The sequence below is a fragment of the Mixophyes fleayi genome, chromosome 1, assembly GCF_038048845.1.
Source record: "Mixophyes fleayi isolate aMixFle1 chromosome 1, aMixFle1.hap1, whole genome shotgun sequence".
NCBI lineage: Eukaryota > Metazoa > Chordata > Amphibia > Anura > Limnodynastidae > Mixophyes > Mixophyes fleayi.
In genome coordinates, this window is record NC_134402.1 from 240,159,507 (window position 1) to 240,185,318 (window position 25,812).

The following is a 25,812-nucleotide window of genomic DNA, read 5'->3' on the forward strand; positions in this document are numbered from 1 at the left end:
TCCCCTGCGATCATGTGCTCTGGCTGTCACAGGCAGATCACATGATCGCAGGGGGAATGATTCCTGCACCCCTGCGATCGCATTCTGGTGCCTGGTGACAGCCAGGCTGAAGACAGAGTAGCGGAGAGCGGACTGCAAGACAGCGGGACCCCAGGTAAGTATGTGTTGCAGGGGGGCGCTCATCGGGGGGGGGGGGGGGGGGGCCCATACTGGGCCCCATGATTTCTGAAGGTGGCCCTGATCACACCGATCGCATCAGAGAATCTTTATTTTATATGATACTACTGACATAATAGGGTAATAACAGACAGACAAAGCGTTAAGAGGGCCCTGTTCACAAGTTTACTATCTATAGGGAAATACTAGTTTGATACATGAGACACAAAAATTAATATATAGCAAATGTGTGTACACTTGTCACAATATAAAAAATGTTGGTAGATGCAGTAAATGCTGGATTAGTGTACAGCCATCCTTGGGTATTTGATTGATAATAGTGCTGACTCTCCATCAACTGTTTGTCATAAACTTACCTGTCCTCGCTCCAGCGCTGTCTGCTCTCTGCGATCGGAAGCCGCACTTCCGGGTATTGGCGGTCACATGATCGCTTGCTCAGGGCGGGGATTTTGAACTGCTGGTTATTGAAACCTCACTCTGACACTCGAGTGTCAGAGCAACTTGTATGCTTCCTGGTTTCTATTCCTCATGGATCCTTGTGCCATTCTGTTCCTGATCTGATTCCTGTGTACCATTTCTGCCTGTTTGACTTCTCTGATTCCTCTACGTTTGTGTACCCGGCTTGCTGACTACCCACTGCTGTTATCTTGTGCTCCTGACCTGGCTTGTCGAACATTGCTCCTGTCTGCTGTTTTTGTACCTCAGCTGCCTGATTGTGTATTGAACCAAGGAATCCCCTCACGCTGAGACTGCCTGCTGATTCTGTACAGTGCCACCCGTGTGTGTACCAGATCCGGTTGTCTGACTACATGTGACTACCTGTTCACCTCATCCGCTAATGCTACATCCAGAGGCAGACCAGAGGACCGTGACCTGCGAACTCCCGGCAGCTAAGCCCATCCCGCCTTGCTGCGGTTCTTGGTGAACACCAGGGGGTTTGTTAGACTCTGCACCTCTGCTAAGCCAGTGTCAATCGAGATTAACACTTATATCCAACCTAATGCGTTACCCTGTTATAACTGTAATAGTATGGATGAATAAACATATGGCTTTACTGGCTAAAGCTGATGTTATGTTCCTGTACCTGTTTATGGGTGGGGTACGTTACTGCAATGCTTTTAATAACGACACTGAGTATATAGACATATATAATCCGAGCGACCTGGTTGAAATTCTGACTTACATTAATAGAGACACAGAACATCTCCGAAAACACTATATTGCAGACTGCTATAAATTCCGAAGTGTCTGCACACCGGCACTTCCGTTTTACAATACAAAACAGAGAGACATTCATTCTTCTCTGTAGGTCTGTACATTGCAATCAGCCACCTTTTGTCTGAAATCACTGACAACAGTAAACAGTAGCTAGCATACAGCTGCACAACAATTGTAGATACTATATCAAAGATTTAAAGCCCTGTAACTTATTCATTTTTTTAACCTGGTGTGCATAATTTATATGTGAATATTTTACCTTGGTTTAGACACACATGTCAAAGTGGACATTTGAGAAAAATACATTTGTTTAACACAGATCACTATTTTATCACATTAAAGCAGTTTAGTGCTTGGATATTATTTTGGATATTATTTATCCCAATTATTTGGTATAATGTTTTATTTTAGTTATGTTTAACTTAGAGGTTTTTTTAATTTGTATTTTTGTTTGTTTTTTCCCATTTGGATTGTGTATAACATATTGGAATTTTTTTTACATAGATAATTTGTGATAATGCAGTTTTATTAAATCGGTAGGCATCATATGTATCAAATACCAGTGTAGTCAGCACTGTTCAGCTATTTATTAAATATTACGGGCCTGAGTCATTAAGAAAAGTAAGGCCAAAAAAGGAGTCTCTGGGACAAGCCATGTTAAAATACAAGGGATGCAAATTCGTTTATTATTTTGCACATAAGTTAAATACTCTCTGTTTTCTCATCTAGTGCACAAATACTTCATATATTTATTTTTACACTGAAATTTAAAGTTGATCTAGGACATGCCCTACCCCAACTATAAATCTGTCCCTACATTTTAAATTTACCTCCCACTCCAATGCAACATGGTTTTGCCCAGGTGCAAAGTTACTCCTTTTTATGATTTGTTTACCATAATGATTTAGACCCTACATGTTTTTGGAATACTTATATGCTTAGGATATCTAGCAGTCACTCTTAAGTTGCTACTCTCCAAGTCTCTTAATTCTCAGCAAAACAGTGGTCAACCAGTTGACAGAAAATCACGAAAGTTTTGGTTGGGCAACAAAGGGTTAGCACTTTGTGTTTCATACCCCCTTATTACAATGGTGTTGCAATATTGGCATAAATGTGACTTTTTTTTTACTTAAATAGCAAAATCTGAATACCACATTAGGTCTGAGGTCATGACGGTGGATTAGGATCCCAGCTAGTTGGCAGAACAAATTAGTAATGTAACAGACTTTTGTACAATAACCAATTAATCATCTACCAGCACTGAAAAGAGTTCATGGGTGTAAGTGGGACATGGACAATTTTTATTGGCTACAAATTTGGATTTCCTCCCACTTTCACTGTTTACACAAAACCCCAAACTTGCTCAGCTGGCACAAGTGAGAGCCAAAGTCCTCCAGAAATTGTGCTAATATCATCTTGCGTGCGATGTGGACTTCACATCATTTGAAAATTCTGCTCAGGACTTTAGTTGCAGATCTTCACACCTGCTGTAGTTCACAAGCAATGAAGGCTTCGGGAAAACACTTACCAAAAATATTTGTAACCAGAAGGATACCGCCAGATGGTATTAAAATTCTCCAGCAATCTGGAAGGTGAGTGATAATTTCATATTTAATTAATAAATTAGAAATATTGGTTGGTGTGATCCTATTCACCAGCCGTCCTGAACATTTACACCAACCAAGTAATAATGGAAATTGTATTAGCAAAGTGTAACACAGATCACTATTTTATCACATTGAAGCAGTTTTCTGCTTGGAAGAAAAGTTGCAGAGATAGAAATGAGTGTCGGGATACTTTTTTTGACCAGCCAACACAGCACATTTAATTGTCACAGTCTCTGTTATAATGTCAAGCAACATTGCTTCTGTCTAGTTTTGCAAGCAGCCTAGCACAGGAATCATTTGTGGAGGTGCAAATGTTTGCTCTCGCTGATGGGCAATCATGTTCCTCATGAATATCTAACTGCTAACATTTGTGCACCTATGTAAGAAGCAAAAATTAGATTTAATTATGTGCACCCATATTTAAATTAATTACCATGGACGAAACTAGAAGACGTTTCCTACTTTGCATGGCAGCACAGGATTTCATCACACAGAGTTGGCGTTAGCTGCTAATTTCAATGTTGTGTCTTTTCTACGTCATAGATTCACAAGATAAATATGGTGCAATATTCAACACGAGCAAACCTATGTATTTAGACACTAAATAAATTTGAAATAAAAATAAATCCTATGTCCCTTCTTTTAATTGACTGAATCTGATAACCCAGAACAATAACTGGAGACCCAGCTGCATAACAAATACAATATTAACATTTTCAAGTTCTTTCAAGATGTCAGAACATTTACATATATATTTCATATAAAAAAAATTGTATTTTAGTTCAGTGGTACTGCAGAGATATACCAAGCTCACACTGTACTGATATTCATATATACAGAAGTATATTTTACTTTCATTCTAAGGAGTTCTCTACAGCAATTTTAATATTTGAGTTCTGAGTACACATTTTATCTATGTTGTTGGCTGAAGCCAGCGGCACAGTTCTCAGTACAGCACGATTGCGTACTGTGATGATAGCTACCAGTATACTTGGCACAGGTTAATAGATCAGGGCTAACATTGCTTGCTCATTAGCTTTCCTTTCTCTATTACTGTCAGAAAATGGACAGACACTCAGCAAAAAATAGGTATTGTTTCTTCCACCAGCAAAAAAATTTAAGATGAGCAGTCATAAGCGAAGAGTAATGTCGTGGCACTCTCAAGTAGCTAAATATAAAGGGATTTGTTAGCCAAACTTTCCTAACCTGTTGTAGAGCCTGACACAGGTTTATCTAGAGGTCTGAGTTATTTAGGTGAAAGCTATGGTTAATTATTAATTCTTAGTTTACACACTGTCTGTGTTGCTTGGACTGCTTGCAAATTGTGAAACTAAGCAGCATACTCTATATCAGTGTAACTCTTGGACAGGCCTGTTCCAGAAGTTACACTATATATAGAGTGTAGAGTATTAAATGGATTGTCACTAACTGATACAATTCCTCTACTCGGATGTCTCTTGTCTGAGCTGACAGCTAGAACAGTAAGAGGCCTATTTATCAAACATTATTTTGCTTTAAATCCTTCCGGAAACAGTACAAAGTCTGATTACTAAAACCAGGGAATGGAGAAGCTCCGTAAGTATCGATATCACCTCCATCCTCTCCAAAACACAGCATAGGGTGCTCACTCTGTTGTCTGTCCCATACAGTACATAGAAATCTCTGCTTCCTGCTCTTGCTTTGATGTGGGGGAATATATAATACTGGAGAGTGATCACAGCGTCTCTACTTAGTCATACATATATCTCTGAGAAGCAGAAGGACACAGGACCACTCAAGTAGAAGTTACTTGTCATTAAAGTGAGGAGCACTGATAGGATGGGGGTTAGATTTTGTATGGGTCTCCCCTGGTGGCACACCAGTGATAAGATGGCAGAGGATGGCATCAGAGCAGGATTGTTAATACAGCTTTTGCTCCTGTAGCTTCCTATTGATATGGGCAGCCAAACACACCTAAACTGCATGTGTAACACCTGGTTTTGGAGAAACTACATGCAACCCTAGGCAGCACGCATATCAGTGGCTTTTGCAGAGGATGTGCACACAATCTGGGAGAAGTGGCCATAAGAAGCAGCCACACTGGGGCTGGAAAATGCACCAGGACACCTCTTGGTGGCAGGTGCAAGTAAGCATGTTATATATAGTGTAATCCTGTCTAGGTGGATCTTGGTGGAGTACAACCCTCATCATGACGTGTTCGCTAAACATAGCTATAATTTGACATATTTCCCTTAAAATGTTCATCTTGAATATTATCTTCGGAAACCCAGAGACTCTCTGTAGCATTTCCAGAGACACAAAATTCCAATTGGTGAAAAATTACTGATTACAATTTCATTTTCAGGGACACAAAATGACTGTTTATATTACATCATTTCAAGTGCTAAATCCTTTTTTAGACTCAGGTTATTTCTACAGAAAGTTTTCTCTTTTGGATCTGATATGTAAAGGTATATGGATCCACAAGTTAACCCGTGCATGATACTCATGCATTCTAGTCAAATCAAGCTATCTAAGGTGTTAAAAAGGTTCTTGTCATGCATTTGGGCCATAGCCCAGGCCTCCTCAGGGGAAGAGCGTTACTTCCCGACGTAAGCGGCCTTTATTAACGTGGTTTTGTCCACATGTCACCACCTCATCATTTTTCTCCATCACCTCATCCTTCATCTTTATCGCCACATCTATCCAGATGTCTATCCAGACACAGGGATCTCTCTCAGCGGTCCTGAGTATCACACTCCTCTCACTCTGTCACCCCCGGCAACCACCAACCACTCCCCACTGTCACCCCCTGCAACCACCAACCGCTCCCAACTGTCACTTCTCCTTCAAGAAATATATATATATTTTTTTAAAATCTTTATAAACACTTAACAATTAACAAATTAAAAACATCTTAGTATACCAAATTTCAGCCCTTTCTGAGTTTTTTTTTCCACACACACTAAGAATTTAGTAGGTCAGTGTATAACTTCGCCCAGCAGGTGGCACTGCAGCTTGGGTTTTTTTTTTTCACACACAGACACACGCCACTAGGCTTTTATATAGTAGATTTCCACTAGCTCTAAAATATGTCTGTTCTGGAACTCACAGGGACAATTTGGATTCTTCGCAGTCAGCTTGGTTTGACTCCACCCACCACAGAGTCTAATGAGATGAAGGTTTTCGCCAAGGACCCCTGAAAGGAGATTTTGACTTTACTGCTTCACCCACCAGCGTGCAGCTCTCTACCAGGCAAGACTGACAGGGGAAGTTATATAGCCAACAAAGAGAGTTCAGGATATAAATGAATACTGGATATTAGGTTACCAGGATAAGTTGAGAGGCTATCAGCACAGGATATGAGCATCTACTAAATAGCAATGACTACTGCTGACATCCAGTGTCATATCCTGAGAGTATATGATGCTGAATGATAGGACCTGGTGAATAGACACAGATACAGGATACTAGTATTGGCTGAGAAGCATATGATACTGGATACCAGGTCATGAAGGATAGATACAGGATACAAAGGAGCCAAATAGTCCAGCAGCTTTACAGCTACAGGAGTTGAAGATCTGGCCCCATCTAAAGAGCCCAGGTGCCTTAAATAGTTTGGGGAATAAGAGGGCGTGTCAGCCAATTAGCCAATATCTGAATATAGAAAATTAAAAAAGACAAGTCTGTGCATGCGCAGACCTGAATCCAAGATAGTGACTGCCATTGAAAGATTAGCTCCTGGAGGAGGCCTGCTTTGTGCACAGAACCCCTGTAAGTGAGCTGGAGGGTCCATTACAGTTTTTCTGGTTGGCTTCAATACTCATATGAATGATAATTACTGAGCCAGAAAAATAGATTAACTCACCTGTGCAAGATTAAAGAAAACCCTAAAAACATGAACTGTTGTTAGCTCTTGAGGGTTAAGTTTGAGAACCTGTGACACAGACACATTCGTGTGTGATGTACTAAAGTCATACGTTTTCCATCATGTTGGCGGATATATGTTTGCATTCAAATAGCCAATAAGATTAGGAAAAAGTAAACAAACTGACTATTTACTTTTTCCTGTTTGATAAAAACACAGACATACCTGTGAGAAAACAGACACCTTTAGTAAATCATCCCCAGTAGATTGGATTAAATACATAAAATAGAAACCAGCATAAAAACTCGAGAAATAAGACTGTTGAATAAGGCTGGGTACACAATGCAGAAATTTTCGACCAATGTGTTATCTTTACTGATTGTACCAACAACTGTAAAAAAAAGAAGTCCCAATCAACATGCCAATTCATGCGTACACACGATACATGTTTCAAAAGATTTACCGTCAGATCTGTGCTTTGCAACTGTTATAATATGCACTGCATGATTGGAAGGACATTGTTCCATAGCTAAACGAGATTTTATGTATTGCTGAACAATCAAATGAAACGACGATTGGCGGATGTCTTTCATAGTACAAGTTTACACACTAAGGCGATATCGGGCTGAACGGTTGTTTATCAGGTGGCTGAAAAACCTGTAGTGTTTACCCAGCCTTAGCCTGAAATTAAGAATTGCACCCAATACACAGAAAGAGAAGAAACCTCAATATAATAAGCACTATATATGATTTTCTATTTAGTTTTTTTGTATAATGTAAATGTAGGTGAAGAATAGAAGGCCTAACAATTAATCACAAATGTAAGCTAGTCATTTATGTTAATTGTGGGGACTTAACTGCTTCCTGCAGGTGTGCAGTGGTTTCCTTTTCTGTATTAAATGTTTATACATGTACTGCTGCCAACTTATCTTATGGTATTTGTACTCTTTTTCTACATGTAACCAGACTTACTGGAGTGGTTTTGTGGCCTACCATTATAATTATTTTAAGCCTGTTGAGTAACCCAAACAAAATTTAACTAAGACAGTATTCTGACTCTACCGGTTTACTCAAAAGTGATGTTCCAACGCTATTAAGCAATAATATGTATATGAGTAAATAAATAAAGGACTTAATTTCATTACTGCTCTTTTAACTACGTTATCTTGTAAGTTGTTGCAACACAAATTTAAAGTTGATGACACTAGATATTGAGGATATAAGTGTTAGTAGTTAAATGCAATAATGGGTGATTCAATATTAATAGTGCAATGACAGTTTATATGAAAATTGTCAATCAATACAAATATACAGTACACAAAATAACTTCATATTAATCAACAATGTGCGGTATTCAGAAGTCCAACCCTTATAGATGAATGGCTGATCTTTAAGTCCAAAAGATCCTACATAAGAAAAAACGCTGTGCTACTTCTCAATCGGTGTGCGTTCAACAGTGGAACATCCTTCACTGCTTCCTGTGTCCACTGAAGAGTGTAGGAGTATGTGGGCGTGCCCGACCGGTCTTATCAAAAAATGACTTCCTCAAGGAATAAAAAACGGTTTACTGCCTTAAGCACTCTATCTTTTGTTAGGGTACATGGCAGGTGGATATGTACCCCAAAGAGGACTTGTAATGTAGAATATCATCATCATCATCATTTATATAGCGCCACTAACTCCGCAGCGCTGTACAGAGAACTCATTCACATCAGTCCCTGCCCTATTGGAGCTTACAGTCTAAATTCCCTAATATAGACTCGCACACAGACAGGGAGGGAGACAGACAGAGAGAGAGACTAATGGGAATTTTGATAGCAGCTTATTAACCTACCAGTATGTTTTTGGAGTGTGGGAGGAAACCGGAGCACCCGGAGGAAACCCACGCAAACACAGGGAGAACATACAAACTCCACACAGATAAGGCCAAGGTCGGGAATTGAACTCATGATCCCAGTGCTGTGAGGCAGAAGTGCTAACCACTAGGCCACTGTGTATCTGATTATGGAGTCCCTATAAAACTTGTGCTATGCCCCCAAGTAGTTTTATCTATACACAGTTAAGTTTCATTATTTACCCATGGAATGTTACCTACTTGGCCCAGTATCTGCATTTACTGGTGTTGTACAGCAAGGATCTTAGTATGTTAATCATTAGTACTTAACAGTATATAGAATAGGTGCTTGCATTCCTACATTAAAACATCCTCTAGACAAAAAAGGTTTAGTCCCTCCAAATTGCCACTTGATGCCTTGAAAAAGGTTGTGCTCCCCTGCTTGCTATGTTCAGGTAATGTAAAACTGAACCCTAGCCCAATGTGAGCAATTAACCGTCTGAAGTCATGAAGTTTAAATTTAGCCACCTTATGCATATTAATGTGTGTAACCTTTTAAAGAACCTTGTGGTAATGCAGTCTTGAGCTATCCACACAGAGCTAGGTGTACTTGTCATATCTGAATATTGACTGTGTCCATCCATGTCAGAGAAAGAGGTGAATATCTCCAACTAATATACTAACCAGAATCCATAGTGTAGGCATCAATGTTAAGGACAAGTTCATGGTTGCTACTCTCTACACTTCATCAACTGCCATTGCCTTTGAATGACTCTGAACTCAATGCTGCCTTCAACTGCTCCACCAAGTTCTGTTCTACAATAAAAGAACTTTCTGGTTATATTACAGGAAATGTCATCCCCTCAAAAATGATCTCTGACAATGTAAATATCAACAGAATTAAATAAATATTACAAGTCTTCATTTTGCCACTGCTGGGTTAGCCTTTGATCATTCACCTGCACACAAACTATGCTCCCAGCCCTACACAACCTTCCCAAATTAATTTTCCAGATACAGTATTTTCATTTTCTCCAGCCTCATTAAAAGATCTTCCCCTTCAGTTGGACATTACAAAAAAAACTATTGCTGATACCTTCGACCCATACTTTCAAAAGAATGATTATGATGCTTTGATCATACCTATAACACATATTATGAACTTGCCCCTTTCTCATTGGACACCCCACAAGAGGAAGATATTACTCAGTTGCTTAAATCTGGAGACTGATCTAAACAGCTACAAGTCTATATAACTTCACCCGAAGTGTATGTAAAAAAATGTTAATGCCCAGTTGAAATCCTTCATAAATAACATTAACCTACTAAACTTAATGCAATCTGACTTCATAACTGAGCATAACAGAGCAGCTCTAGCCAAAGTGACAAATGATGAGCAACTTGAGAAGAAGGCATGTGCCTATGCTGTTCTTCTAGACCAGTGTTTCACAACCCTAGTCCTCAAGCACCCCTAACAGTGCATGTTTTCCATATCTTTGCTGGAGCACAGGTGTAAAAATTACTGACTGACACATTTTGAAAGATCCACAGGTGGAACTAATTATATCACTGGTCACCTTGAAAAACCTGCATTGTTAGGAGTACTTGAGGACTAGCGTTGGAAACTAATGTTCCAGACCTAATTAAGGTCTTTGACTTAACACAAGTTTCTCCTCACAGCAGTTACAACTATTGGTTTAGAGCAGAGGCGCTGAAACCTAGTCCTCAAGAGCTACCAACAGGTCACAGGTGAAAGATCTCCCTCAAATCTGTTTCAAATGAGGTGTCCCATAGGGATCCATGCAGAAGTCAGTCTTTTCCATTTCTATCAACAATATAGACTTGGTCAACATCAACAATGGCATGAAAATTCATCCATTCACAGTTAACTTGGTGATCTACATTTACCACACAACTCCTGAGTCGGCATGTTGCAATTTGGAAGTTGTCTTCAACATCCTTCAGTACCAACTCTTCATCAAACAATAGCGAAAGAAATCAGAGAGCGCTAAGCTTAGACAAAATGTAGACATTTAATAAAATATATTAATAAAAAAATTCATAAAACATATTACATTACTCGTGGAGTCAGGTCAATATAAACTTAAGGTGCATCAATATGAATAATAACGATCTAAGATACTATATGAATCTCAGTCCAAAATCTATAATATAAATGTCTAGTGGCGTGTGTTAGTCTGTCTGTGTGTATGTGAAAAAAAAAAAAAAAGCAAGCTGCAGCGCCACCTGCTGGGCAGAGTTATACACTGACCTATATATTTCTTGAAGGAGAAGTGACAGTTGGGAGTGGTTGGTGGTTGCCGGGGGTGACAGTGGGGAGTTTTTAACACCTTAAGTAGCTTGATTTGACTAGAATGCATGAGTATCATGCACGGGTTAACTGACCTACTAAATTCTTAGTGTGTGTGGAAAAAAACCCTCAAGAAGGGCTGAAATTTGGTATACTGACATTATTGACGAGTTGAGGGGTCAAACTCATTTTCGTGAGGTAATTTTACCTCATAAACACACATGTGTACAGTGGCGGATCCAGGGGGGTGCGATCGGGGCAATCGCCCCCCCCTAGCAGGGGTTTGCTGCCGACGGCTGCACAGTATGTGCAGGTCCGTTTGGCAGTTACAGTGTGCTGCCCGGCTGCTCTGATTGTGTTTTAAACACAATCAGAGCAGCCGGGCAGCACACTGTCCCTGCCTGTCACTGCCGAGCGGACCTGCACATACTGTGCAGCCCCCGGCAGCCTCAGAAGTCGGAAAGGTGGCGGGGCCTAAATCGCCCCGCCCTAACATCCCCCCGGGGAACAAACATTTTCTAGATCCGCCCCTGCATGTGTAGCGGCGTGTGTTAGTGTGTGTGTGTGTGTCTGTGGAAAAAACTATTTTCTCAGAAAGGGCTCATCCGAATGACCTGAAATTTGGTATACTGAGATTATTTGACAAAAAAATGCATGAGTATCATGCACGGGTTAACTTGTATAACATATAATAGTCCCAAGACTTCAAGCGCTACCGTCCACTAGTGTAGGATACAGGATGTAAAGTTCTCCTAGGCTGAAGCAACACTTTTACTTTTCTCACAGCTGTGTGTGAATAGACATTCCATTAATTGAAGACATAGCATAGTATGCATAGAAAGGATATTGCAAATTATAAGGATAATACTCATCTGTTTCTTCAGCCAACAATGGAGGGAGAAAATATAGAAAATGAAATCAGTCCCACAATAGATCCACTGGTGTATAACAAGAATCTCCTGGTAGCAAATGAAAAGGTAATCCCGGGGTTTAGAAAGCACCAAACTCCACCAAGTCTACCGCCAATAGCCTGATGTGTTTATCAGCTGTCAAGAAGCTGTTTCATCAGAGGTATGAAAGCTGATTCACTATTTAAAATGAGCAGCCGGGTTCCATGAGTCCCATCTGCCAATGAACGTTTGGTGGGTCATGTGATCCTCGGCATCAATTACATCCAGTCTCCATTCATCATTCTGATAATGAAAGCCCTCATTAAGTACCTAAATCTGCCGTTATAGCAACGGTTATTATAAAAGCATATGCAACACCACATTATAAATGATATTATGACTATGGATCAAGTAAATATTAATCTGTATTCAATAAATTGTTTGAAAAATTTCCTTCTTGAAACAAAGCAGAAAACGTTCTTGACATCCATTATATGACGTTGTATAATTTGAGTCCAATTGATTCATAACAAAAATTCAATGACATCCCATATAAAAATCAGGACCCATAATTGGATAGTTATATAGATTAAAATTAATATCCAACACCTGTAATTTCAGATCCATAGCTTCATATTCACACATAAATACAAAAGAATAATACATAAATAAAAATAAGTAATCTGGCTCTTATATCCTCACAAATAATAATGTAATGTTCTTATCGTGCTCCCTACATATTGGGTACCACATTTGCAATTGATCAAATACAGTCATGGCCAAAAGTTTTGAGAATGACACAAGTATTGGTTTTCACAAACTTTGCTGCTGCATTGTTTTTAGACTTTCTTGTCAGATGTTATGGTATACTGAAGTAAAATTACAAGCATTTCATAAGTGTCAAAGGCTTTTATTGACAATTACAAAAAGTTTATGCAATGGACCCAAAATGTCGATGTTTTGATTCCCGAGCCACTTAGCTATCACTTTTGCCTTATGTCAACGTGCTCCATCATGCTGGAAAAGACATTGTTCGTCACCAAACTGTTCTTGGATGGTTGGGAGAAGTTGCTCTTGGAGGATATTTTGGTACCATTCTTTATTCATGGCTGTGTTTTTAGGCAAAATTGTGAGTGAGCCCACTCCCTTGGCTGAGAAGCAACCCCACACATGTATGGTCTCATGATGCTTTACTGTTGGCATGACACAGGACTGATGGTGGCACTCACCTTTCCTTCTCCAGACAAGCATTTTTCCAGATGCGCCAAACAATCTGAACGGGGATTCATCAGAGAAAATGACTTTACCCCAGTCCACAGCATCCCTGTACCTTTTGCAGAATATCAGTCTGTCCCTGATGTTTTTCCTGGAGATGAGTGGCATCTTTGCTGGCCTTCTAAAGTCTTCGCCTGACTGTTGTGCAGATGCACTCACACCTGCTTGCTGCCATTCCTGAGCAAGCGCTGCACTGGTGGTGCCCCGATCCCGCAGCTGAATCAACTTTAGGAGACGGACCCGTCACTTGCTGGACGTTCTTGGGCGCTCTTCTTCACATCTATTAAACCCCTTGCCTTGAAGTTCTTGATGATCCAATAAATGGTTGATTTAGGTGCAATCCTACTAGCAGTAATATCCTTGCCTGTGAAGCCCTTTTTCTGCAAATCAATGATGACTGCACGGGTTTCCTTGCAGAAAACATGGTTAACACAGGAAGAACAATGATTTCAAGCACCACTCTCCTTTTAAAGCTTCCAGTCTGTTATTTAACTCAATCAGCATCACAGAGTAATCTCCAGCCTTGTCCTCGTTAACACTCTCACCTGTGTTAACAAGAGAATCGCTGACCTGGTGTCAGCTGGTCCTTTTGTGGCAGGGCTGAAATGCAGTGAAAATGTTGTTTTGTGATAAAGTTCATTTTCATGGCAAAGAGGGACTTTGAAAATAATTGCAATTCATTTGATCACTCTTCATGACCATCATAAAAACTGAGGCAGCAGACTTTGTGAAAAATAATATTTGTGTCATTCTCAAAACTTTTGGCCAGGACTGTAGATAACAAAAAACGATTGGCAATCTAAAACCTTCTCAATAAGGAACCTTTCCCCTGATGTAAATGAGAAAAAATTCACACACTTATGATCCGCGAATCCACACGTAACGTAAAAGTTATTGGGCATGACGCACAACCATTTTTTCATACCCAGTTCTAAAGGTGTCATTACCTTATCCTCACCCTTAAAAAAGCAGGTGGGGTACGGAATAATGATGGTGATTATTCCGACTAGACTTACCCTGACGTCTTCACACCGAACGACTCCTTCTGACCAGGCTTCAGGACGACTGATTTGACAACCGACTGCAAGGTATCGCGACGAATAAAGAAGCCGGCGAGACTTGATGACGTCGCTGTTATCGGTGCTGTTAAGGGGGTAATATAAGTATGCGGTGATGGACAATGTACAACGCTTTGCATAGTACATTGTCCATGCCCTAACTACAGAGGCCAAGAGACAGTCTAAGTTTCTTTCCCTAATTGACTATGCTGACTTTATATACAGCTAATGTATTTCATTTTGGTAAATTGAACATACCTAACCACAGAGTTCTGTATTTCCCTCTCTCCCCTGCCACTGCTATTTATATGTGGACATATGTTGGACACTACACACAAAAAATTCAGCTTTGTGGGCATACAGAGCAATCACTGGCAAACTCCTCACAGCATATTGATGATTGTCTGTCTCCCAATATGCATGGAACCTATTCCCACTGATTCACCAGAAAATCCCAAAGTGCTAAAGTGGTTGGGAGAGCTGACATACCGTTACCCTGTCTTTCCAACTAGTTGCCCAGCTCTCCTGACACATACCCTCCTCCCCTTATGATGTGTGTTGTTATACATTTTAATAACTAGTTACACCATTGTTATACATATCCTACTGACTGGCTTTTACCTGAACAGAATTTTATTATCTATTACAGGTTTACCTTTACTATTGTACTCTTGCTTCTACTGTCAATATGTCCATAAATAAATGTGTTGTTACTTGACTTAATGCAGATATACCTAGTAAATGAGCTTGTTTAATGATGTTCACCTGGATAAATTAATTATTTGATTGAATAATAATGTTCTTGTATCTTTCTTTACATATAATTCCCTTCAACCAAAACCCTTTTCTATTTTGTTGTATCTTTAAACAAATAGTATTAAGCCTGATAAAAGCTTGATAAAATGGCAATGGTAAAAATGAGCATATTGCATTTGCTTAGTTCTGTCTAATTTTGGCCATGGCAAAATTTGGCAAACCTACCACTAAGTAACATCTTGGTTGTTTCTCCCATACCAGTTGTGATATTGAGCACTGGGATTCTGATGATCCTGTACCACGTTCTGAACTTCTCAAGAAGGTTGTTGGAATTGAGGGCTTATACTGTCTATTAACAGAGAAGATTGACAAGGAGGTGTTAGATGCAGCAGGTAGGTTTGTTTCTTTTTTTGGGGTGGGGTTTGTGCATTTTTCTTTTCACCAGCCCACAAATATGTAAAAGGAGGATGGTGAAAAAAAACTGAGTCAACCAGTTTATACTAGTTTGTAAAATGAGTGCATCATTTTAAATGGATCCTCAACTTCAAGCATCTGTAGTCATATATAGGGCGGGTTCTTCTCTTTAAGTATATTATTGAGCAATATAGAATGAGCAGAGTATTTTGAATTTAAACTAGCTGATAAATATACTTTAGTGTTATTTTGTATATTACTTGGGAGTAGAAGATAGGGTTGCAAGGAGAGGGCCCCCCCCCTAAATGGTAGGTTGTGCCATGTTTTAAGAAAACATATACAGGTTAATGATCCCTGCTTGAAGTGAACACCAATGGCCTAATGATATTGTCGAAGTCGTATAATTGGATGAACGAAAAGTATATTGGTTAATATTATTTTATCGTGTGATTGCACTCAGCATGCCACGCTACACGGGGCATGGCGCTATCACGCGGTAAAATACGCACGCACACACTCGCACTACAACATTTGGTTATTTATATATTTCATATTTATTAAAGGTTCCAATCCACATTCAGTTATTAGTACAATGTATTAGATTGTATATTTATTTATATATAATACTGTAGTAAAGGTTTTTATTGTTCAGGTGTTTTGAAAGATAAAGAGTTTGGTCTCATATTAAAGCTTATTTCACCAGCATTAACCCGGTGTGGACGGAATAGCGATCGCATCTAGCGATCGCAAGATACAAGCAATATGAGATTAATGCTCTTAAATACTTTTGTGTGGGTCAGTTTGAACTGGTCATTCAGAGTCAAATCATGAGAACAATAGGGTGGGGGATGTTCCCCTCACCCTTTGTAAGGATCAAATGAACTGACCTATAACTTGCAAGGAACTGGAATGCCATCAAGCCTGGACCAATGAAGACCTCACTAAGAGTTGTAATCTGTACAGTATATACAAGCATGTTGGCTTTTGTTAGCTCTCTTGGAAGCTGGAAATGTGACGGCTAGGCTGCATTCATTGAACCTGAGTAAAACCTATAAGGAAGATGTAATGTATTCGGTTTTTTATACTTTCCTGTTTTAATGTAACATCTTTAATAGGTATCATGCATCGGCTATATTGTACTGTATTGTACTTATTTATTGAACTGCTAAACAAATTGCTTTTGCTAAATAAATTGCTTGTGCTTCGGAAACACAATACAATCGCTTGGGCAATGCTTAATTGAAACGATAAAATTACTTTAATAACATAATTGTTTCAGCTTTTTAATTGAATTGAGATAACACAACATGGCCCTTTTGGACACTAAATAATCATTATTCTAGGGAAACTTTTGAATTGAAACTGCTTTATATTCTTCATCCCAAATCAATGAGTATCATTAAATTTGCTATATATGCATACGGTTTTTTTTGCACTGACATTCCCTCTGTCCTATTTCCTTTTTCCCCTTTTTTTCCCCTGGTGTATATTAAAGATGCTCAGGCTAGGTTCCCCGAGAACTGAACACACCCGAACTTAGCAGATCCCAGTACTGAGCCGATCCGGCATGGTACTTTTGCTCACCCTCGAAATTGAAAACGAGGCAAAACGTCATTGTTACGTCATCGAATCTCGGATATCGCGAGTTTTGGATTATATAAGTACCACCCTCCACGGCGATCCAGCGCCATTTCACAAAGGGACACAGAAGGGGTAGCAGAGTTCTTGGCAGTCTCTAGTGCAGTTGTGCAGCTTCATAGGTAGAAAAGAAAGAGGAGGTGTAGCAGTGTTCTTCAAAGTCTCCAGTGACATCCAGGAGAGATCCATTACTCCACTGCTAATTGTCATTGTTGAAATAGAAATAATAGGGCTGGCAGGCTTGGTCTTCTAAATCTGCAGCCACATTGTACTGTGTTATATAGGTAACATACAAAGAGGAGAGCTCCATTGCTCCATTGCTAAATGTCATTGCTGAAATACAAATAATAGGGCTGGCAGTGTTCTAAATCTGCAGTCACATTGTACTGTGTTATTCAAATGGATTCACAGTAGTACACAGCAGATGCTGGCACCAGTCATGATGATAGTAATCCCTCTACATAATCTGCTAAAGCCTATGTTAAAGTATAGAGTGTTTATATAGTGTTATATAGTGAGGAGAGTCTATCCACGAGTGCTATGTGTATTCGTGACCTGTCTGATAGTGTACCCATAAAGAAGGCCCCTTTCAGCATTTCTGCAGATGTGTGCATGAACAGCCCAAGTGTAGCCAGTGATACACAAATTGAGGATGCCAATTTGGAACTGCAACGGGATGAGGGGGATCTTTGTGTAGCTGAGGAAGGCGCTAATGAGGATGTTGATGTGGATGATGTTTGTGTAAGTCCTGCCCCAGTGGAAACAGTTCTTGAACGTGATAAGAAGAAGGCCATTGTCATGCCTGGGCATAAAACTAAAACATTCACCTCTTATGTGTGGAATTATTTTACCCAAATCCTGACAACAGTTGTCTAGCCATTTGTAGCGTTTATAAAGCCAGAGCAATGTAAGCATTGATGTCTAAATAGGCGTGTATATGTATTGCCTTCCACTTTGCTGCTGTTTCATCAGTATTGCACAAAGTGTTTGTAATCTGCACTTTACATCAAAGGTACTTAACTATATTATAATTTTTTGGGAATTGTGGCTGATTCGAAGCTCAGTGATAAACTTGCTTTTTGCTGTGAATTACAATGGCTCATTTTAGCACATTGTCTGGAACCCTGGATTGGTCTGGGTCTGATAAAAGCATTCACCCCTGGGGTAAGTCAGCGCTCGTCGCCATGTATTCGCTGTAGAATTACCACAGTTATCCAATAAACGGGTGGAGCAATCAAATGAACCATAACTGATTTCATAATCCAAGGACAATTCCATCTTGCACCACTTTTCTTTTCTGCCACTGCTGTGTGGCAATGTTTGCTAGATGTGCTATGAACTGCCGTGTGTTTGTGTCATTGCTCTGTCGCTTAGCATCCAGACAGGTCGCTGCAGTCTTTGTTTGAATGTGTATGAAAATAATATTGTGACCTGTTAGATGGTCAAAATTGACTGCAAATGACTTGGAATTAGTGTTATTGAGGTTAATAATAATGTAGGGGGGAAAAAAGCAAAATGACGTGATTTTAGAAAAAAAAAATATAGGGATTTTAGAAAAAAAATAGGGAACAAAACCAACACACGCAAGGTCGGTTTTGTTAAAACCAAAACACGAAGTTAATCCAGATCTAAAACCAAAACCAGAACACAGGGGTCAGTGAACATCTCTAGTGTATATATATTTTCTTACATTGACTATAGGTGTCCATACTCGACCTATGCAAATGCTCAGTCCAAATCCAGAGTGCCCAGATTTCTGTCCAATTTTGCTATACATTATGTGACCAAATCTGAAAGTTCCTGGGCAAAATAGCTTGTTGCAACCCAGCACTATTAGTGTCGTCAGATGATGACCTTATTCACGATCAGATGTGATTATCATCCAACTGGATTTACCAGCGGGACCATTCAACATCTGACAAATCCCAATCAGATGATGATCAGGATCCCTGTTACGGGGCCCATACATGATGTTATTTGCACCAAGTTAGAAACAGCAGGAGCAAGCATAATGACATGGTGAGAGGAGTAGATGCAGGAAAGGGGAAATGCTTCATCTCTCTTGTCTCTCTACTCCTCTCACACCATCAGTAACCGCACTACAGTGATTGCAGGAAGGAGCGTAGGAGACTTGGGTTAGCCAGTGTTCATTCTCCAATTATTATAGAGTACAGAAAGAAAGTTGTCAGCGCTTATCCTTTAAACTGCATTTCTGTGTGTGTCTAGCAAAATGAAAACATGAGGTATTAGTTCATATTGTGATCAAAAGACTTAAGCCTGCATCCCACATCAAGGGTACCTCATTATATGCAGGTCCTACACTGACCTATATGCTTTAAACACTATTAAAATGCAGTTAAAATCAGATGCACTCACCTCCCAGGTATATGGTGGCTGCTGGCCGCAGCACTGGGGGAATGTGAGAAAGGGCATTTTGGGAGCCAGGAAGGGAGGTGAGAACCTTGACTAATGGGAGGAACAACCTTGCTTTCAATCAAGATCATACTGTGTAAGTGTGGTGGTCGAGTACTGATGGGATTTCCTTCCCTTACCTTGTTCTCCATACACGAGTCAGATTCTTTTTTTTGGTCGGATATCCGGTGGTCAGGAAATAAATACTTCAATGAAAGGGACAAGGTTTGGTCAAATAACTTGGGTTTATTAATAATGCGGTAAAGATAATTTTGGTAATTATAATAATTTTGGTAAGCCACCGCGCCACTGACCCCTTCAACTCAATGGTAATAACAAAATATTCATTTGATCAACATAGAGCACAATAGCATCTAACATATAATATACAACTGGTGAGTATAAGGCACAATTGCGATAACATCTTCAATAACAATAAATCAATTTTAGGTAAATCACTTAACATTAACTTTCAACTAAAACATTTGGTGCACCACATAAGGGCACCTTTTACCTTATAAAAGTATCCTCCATGTATATGTTTACAATGTATACTATTATAGGTTTTAGAATTTTTGTATTTGTATCTGCATAGTAAACTATGATTTATGATTATTTTAATCCAAAAGTTTGTATAAGTGTATGCGTGCCTTTTAAACACAAAATCTATTTTATTTAATAATCCTGCATGTCCTTTTGGCAATTTAAAAGATTGGAAGGTATGTTGGTATGTTTTCTGCAACAAAACAGCTTTTGCTTTTGTATAAGTACAGTTTATTTTCTGTACTAGTAGAAGTATGAAGTATAGTTGAACTTTAAAATGTGATTTATTAGAAAGAAGTCCATAGTTTTATTATACTTAATGCTTCTTTTTCACTAGGCTGCTGGGACAATTGAGTGAAAATGCAATAAAGCAGTTATAGGAAGAGAAGAGAAAATATAACATGAACCATGTATGTTTTGTTTTCTGGCAGTATACACATTTATGAAAATAGGTGGTGTTGCTCATAGCTTCCAATTAGCTGTTTGTTTTACATTTTATGAACTGTACTAAAAATGTTTTGTTACGTGCCAGAAATGTTCTTGAATGTTAGCTTACTAATAATTTAACAAAACTTTTAAAATGTGTATTTAGGATAGTTGAACAAGCCACAAACCATTGTTATATCTTAACAGGTCCGAGCCTGAAAGTAGTCAGCACAATGTCCGTGGGATATGACCATTTATCACTTGAAGAAATGAAAAAACGGTAAGGGGTTAATATCTGATTATTTTAACCCATTCAGTGCTACAGCCATAAGATTACGGTGACAGCTGTCCCACACTATATAAATAAATGCTAATAGGTTATAATAGGTTATGATTCAGGAGACTCCTGAATTCTGGCCATTCTCCCACATCCTGTACATCCTTCCTAGTGTAGTGGGCAGGATGGAAGCCTCCATGATGGGATTCACACTTTTGGTGGAAATGGGGCCAAAATGACAAGATTCCCTTTGCCCTGCTCCCTACGGTCCTCACACTTGACCTCCCCTCCGGGAGTAAAAAGTTGGCAAATATGAGTTAGAAACTGCTGTGACAGCTTGTGGGAGACCACTAATAGTCCTAGAAAGTAATTAGTCCACATTCAATGCAGAGATTTTAAGTGCAAAAGTGCAAGTGTAACACAAATCTAAGGCATAACTGCCCACCCTTGCCATTCCACATGTGTCATAATCAGGAGCGGGCTTGCAGGTTTCAGCCCGGGGGGGGGGCGCACAGGCGGCTGCATCACGTGTCATGTGAGGCGGCCACATCGCGTGTCGTGATGCGGCCGCCAGTTAAATTAAGATATTACTTCATCCATGGGGGGTTCGGGGGACGAACAGCCGTTAGACTAAGTGGCCCGGGGGCCCGCTGCCCCCCTGCCCCCCGGTCCAGCCCGCCCCTGGTCATAATGGTGATAATGTATTCTTTCTGTGTTGAATGCAAAAAAAATGTATAGGTGGGCAGGTCTGCCTTAGTAAAATCCTAAAAACATGATCTGTTGCGGATATTTATGGTACATAGATGCTTTGTATGGATGTGTATTAAACTCTTTACATTTACTCATTCTATGTGCCTATGTGAATGCACAGCTCCTGACTGGCACATTAGTGCTGCAGAGTGTTCACAGAGCTTGCAACAGGAGCTTGGCTTTACACTTCCTGCTATGTGCAGGAAAATAAAGGACATAAGAGCTGAGTTCCATTAGGCTAAAATGCCACTAACCTTAAAGGGAGCCTTGCAGGTGGTAAGAGTAATAAATTGCCTACTTTCCAACATGAATTATTTCAGTCTGAAAACAATGTTTTGCAGTCTTTCCCCACATATTTTCAAAATGTATTATCCTGGGCTCATAGGAGCAATTAGTGTTAAGTTGTTTTTTGTTTTAAACTAAAAATAAGTGTATAATCAGAAGAACGTTATGTGCTGTCTAAAATGTGTCATGTGGGCAGCTATAGCAGTGTATCATTTTTATGAGCTTTGCTAATCTTGCTTATCAGTGGCATCCGAGTTGGATTTACACCTGACGTTTTAACAGAAGCTGTGGCTGAGCTTACAGTGGCGCTGTTGCTGGCAACATCTCGGCGACTTATTGAGGCTGTGGACGAAGCAAGAAGGTAATAGAAGCAAACTTAAGTCTTGTTAGTGTGGCAAAGGGGTCAGATAGAGTATGGAAAAGTGTTATAAATTACATGCTGCAACCTTGGCTTGGTTCTTATTTTCTTTCTGTGTTTGTGTGCATGGACATAGGCAATAAAGTCCATGTGCCGATCCATAAGATGACAGCTAAACAGCTTTACAATTATGTATAGATAATAAAATATGTCAAGTTATAAGCCACCATAAAAATTACATGGAATTCGGGATAAATCTCAAGCCTGGAATTTATAGTTAAGGGTGTGATTTGTCCTTATTTTAATCATATTTGTCATTGGAGCAGCTTATTTAGACAGAAGAACACATTGCAAAACAAAAGTTCAGTCACTGGAGGTCATTTATAAATGCAACATATCTGCTGCTCAATGCAAAGCACATTTAGTTGGCCATGTGCCTTGTTCACCCAAGCTGCAAAGGTTTGCACTGACAGATGGGAAGAGTTAGGTGGAGTCAAATTGTTGTGGTATACCTAATTTTGCAAAGCATTTTTTTCTGGAATTTACTTTGGTTAGTACCATTTTCATTGTGCAAAGCATTTGAATTGTGCACCAGCTCAGGGCCAGATAAAGACCCAATGGGGCCCAAGGCAAGATAATGGTTTGGGCTACCCCACCCAACCCACTTAAATTCAACCATTCCAAAATACCTTTCTCATGGCATCCCCCAGCACCTTACACCATACCACTCTAAGCACTAAAATATAGTCCTCCAGACAACTAGCACTGAGCACACTCATGTCTCGCCACATTATCATAAGCATAGAACTTCCTTTGCCACTGTTATCCAATTCAGACAGTGTAACAGATAGAATAGAAATGAAATCTACTCTATCCTAAAGAGAACTCCTCTCCCACCCCTTAGCCTGCTTTAACAGTTATAGAACTACAAGCCCAAGCATACCAGCCTCAGTTTGCATAATATGGGTTATTCTGACTGCACATTTCTCTGCTATCAAGTGTTATTAAATGATCTACCTACTTCTGATCAAGGGCAAGTCTGTTGATCCTGCACAGCTGGTGGCGGAATGCTAAGTGACAGAGCAATGACACAAACACACGACAGTTCATAGCACATCTAAGAAACATTGCCACACAGCAAGGGCAGAAAAGAAAAGTGGTGCAAGATGGAATTGTCCTTGGATCATGAAATCATTTATGGTTCATTTGATCACTCCACCCGTTCCTTGGATAACTGTGGTAATTCTACAGCTAATACATGGCAACGAGCGCTGACCCCCCCCCCCCACCCATGGTTGCGTGCTTTTATCAGACCCAGACCAATCCAGTGTGCCAGACAATGTGCTAAAAAGAGCCACTGTAATTCACAGCAAAAAGCAAGTTCATCACTGAGCTTTGAATTAGCCCCATTCCCCAAAAAATTATAGTCTAGTTAGGTACCTTTGACGTAAAGTGCAGATTACAAACACTTTGTGCAATACTGATGAAACAGCAGCAAAATGGAAGGTTTGATTAATACATATACACGTCTATTTAGACATCCACGCTTACATTAGATCTGCAAGCAACGTTGTTCTTTGTTAATAAAACTCTTGGTAGGATTAGGTGGAGTTACAGCAGAGGTGTCACTAATTTTGGTTAATTCATTTACAGTAGACAAGACCAGATGTCAAAATGTTGTGCTGAGTGATTTGCATCATCAATGGGTGTCTAAGATTTTTGCAAAGCACACAACAGTATATAGCACATGTAGGTAACATTGGCACACAGCAGTAACTGAAAGGAAAAGTAGTGCAAGATGGAATTTTGCCCTCCCACCCACCCTTATGTTGGATCTTAAAAAGGACATGAAATGCTGCTTCACGTTTCTCCTCGGGATACCGAGCTCCTCCGGGTTAACTTTAATTTCAAATGGCAGAACAGGAAGATCAAATACCTGGGGATTTTCCTCACTTCTCGCTATGACCTCCTCTTTCGTGAGAATTTCCTACCCCTTTTCTCCAAGACGCAATCAGACCTGACCTCCTGGAACCGCCTTATTATTTCGTGGCTGGGCAGGATCATAGCTGTCAAAATGAACATACTCCCCAAATGGCTGTACCTCTTCCAAACCCTTCCGGTAGCTGTCCCTGCCTCTTTCCTTGCCAACATCCAGAAGGCCCTCACCCGCTTTATTTGGAACCATAGACCTCCTAGAGTCTCATCCAATATCTTAAAACGACCAATCCCTGGAGGAGGAAGAGGCCTTCCCGACATCAAATTATACTACTTGGCATCCCACCTTTCGCAAATCGTTGCCTCCTACGCTCCCTCTGGCTCCACTGCATGGCTTGATATAGAATCGGCCCATCTAACCCTGCCCGATCTCTCCTCTCTTTGGGGCATATCTCCCGCCCATCGCCCCCCTGCTGTTAGAGCACTGCCTTCTATCAAATTTGATGCTATGCTCTGGGACTCCAACTCCTTCAAACTAAAACTTTCAACTGCAATATCTCCTTTAACCCCCATCTGGCATAACCCGGTGTTCCCTCCCGGATCTGCCTCTACAACCCACCGTAACTGGTCTCGTGCAGGGCTTAAATTTCCAGTAGATTTTTCCAAACAGGGCCGCTGGCTTTCGCTAGCGGATCTCCAACCACAATCCCCGTCCCAAATCCTCAGCCCCTTTGAATTCTTCCAAATCAATCATTTCTTGCGATCCCTGCCACCAACCTATGTTCTTAGGGACCTTACTCCATTTGAATCTCTTTGTAGAAAACATCCCTTGGACAAGGGCATGATTTCTCAAATATATAGCATTCTTCTCACTTCTGCCCTTCCCTCTCCAAACCCTCATGAAGACGAGTGGGAAAAGGACCTTGGTCCTCCCCGGGATGAAGAGGCTTGGGAGGACATGAGACTGGGGATAGCTAAATGCTCCATATCAACTAAACTCAAGGAAACCTCTTACAAAATGTATTACCGTTAATTTATTACACTCCCACAAGACTCCATAGAATGTTTCCCTCTTCCTCGCCCTGCTGTTGGCGGGACTGTGGCCAAAGGGGTACGATGTTTCATATTTGGTGGTCTTGCCCGATTATCACCACCTTCTGGGACTCAGTCCATAGTTTCCTAAATACCCTTTTTGAAGCTCCTATCCCGAAAGATCCCTGGATATTTCTTTTATGTTACACTCCCCAAGACCTGGACAAATTCTCCAAGAAATTAACTGCCCACATCCTGACAGCAGCCAAATCACTCATAGCCCTTAATTGGAAAAAGACCTCACATCCATCCCTTTTGGCTCTCAAGAAGCAGATTTGGCACGTGGCCGCTATGGAGGAGATTACGTACTACCTCCACGATAGAGGCCACGTCTTCAGTCAAGTCTGGGCTCCATGGCTAGCCGTGGAACACACCTTCCCCCCTCAACGCTCCACGTCCTCCGACCTGACCCATGTGCGATGACCCTAACTCTTCCCGACACATATCTCCCCCTCTGCTATAGGCTCAACACACCCTAGTTATCCTCTAAATACTTACAGTGCTTATCTTTGTGGTCCTACCCCCCTCATCCCTCCCCCACAATCCATTTTGTTCCTACACCCATTTTATATTACTCTTTAAAAATGTAAAAACCGGTCATTTTTGTCTAAAGGTTTCCTAATATGCGATACACCACAATAACTGTTGTGATTTTACTGTGCATGCTTCACAGTGTTATCGTTTTGCTGTCTGTATTTTCTTGATTGAC

At 40.2% G+C, this 25,812-nt stretch overlaps 1 protein-coding gene across 3 annotated transcripts in view; it reads left to right on the forward strand.

The window, feature by feature from the left end:
* Positions 1 to 2,776: 2,776 nt before the first annotated feature.
* LOC142152057 (glyoxylate reductase/hydroxypyruvate reductase-like) overlaps positions 2,777 to 25,812 on the forward strand; it is a 44,009-nt gene continuing 20,973 nt past the window's right edge. Inside the window, exons 1-4 of one of the 3 annotated variants that reach the window (XM_075208306.1) lie at positions 2,785 to 2,987; positions 15,235 to 15,365; positions 20,614 to 20,686; positions 21,963 to 22,079. In XM_075208306.1, the coding sequence (XP_075064407.1) occupies positions 2,821 to 2,987; positions 15,235 to 15,365; positions 20,614 to 20,686; positions 21,963 to 22,079 (488 nt within the window). In that variant the 5' untranslated portion in view covers positions 2,785 to 2,820. Of the gene's footprint in view, positions 2,988 to 15,234; positions 15,366 to 20,613; positions 20,687 to 21,962; positions 22,080 to 25,812 lie in introns of all 3 variants that reach the window. The other 2 variants (XM_075208290.1, XM_075208298.1) reach the window with 2 other exon arrangements.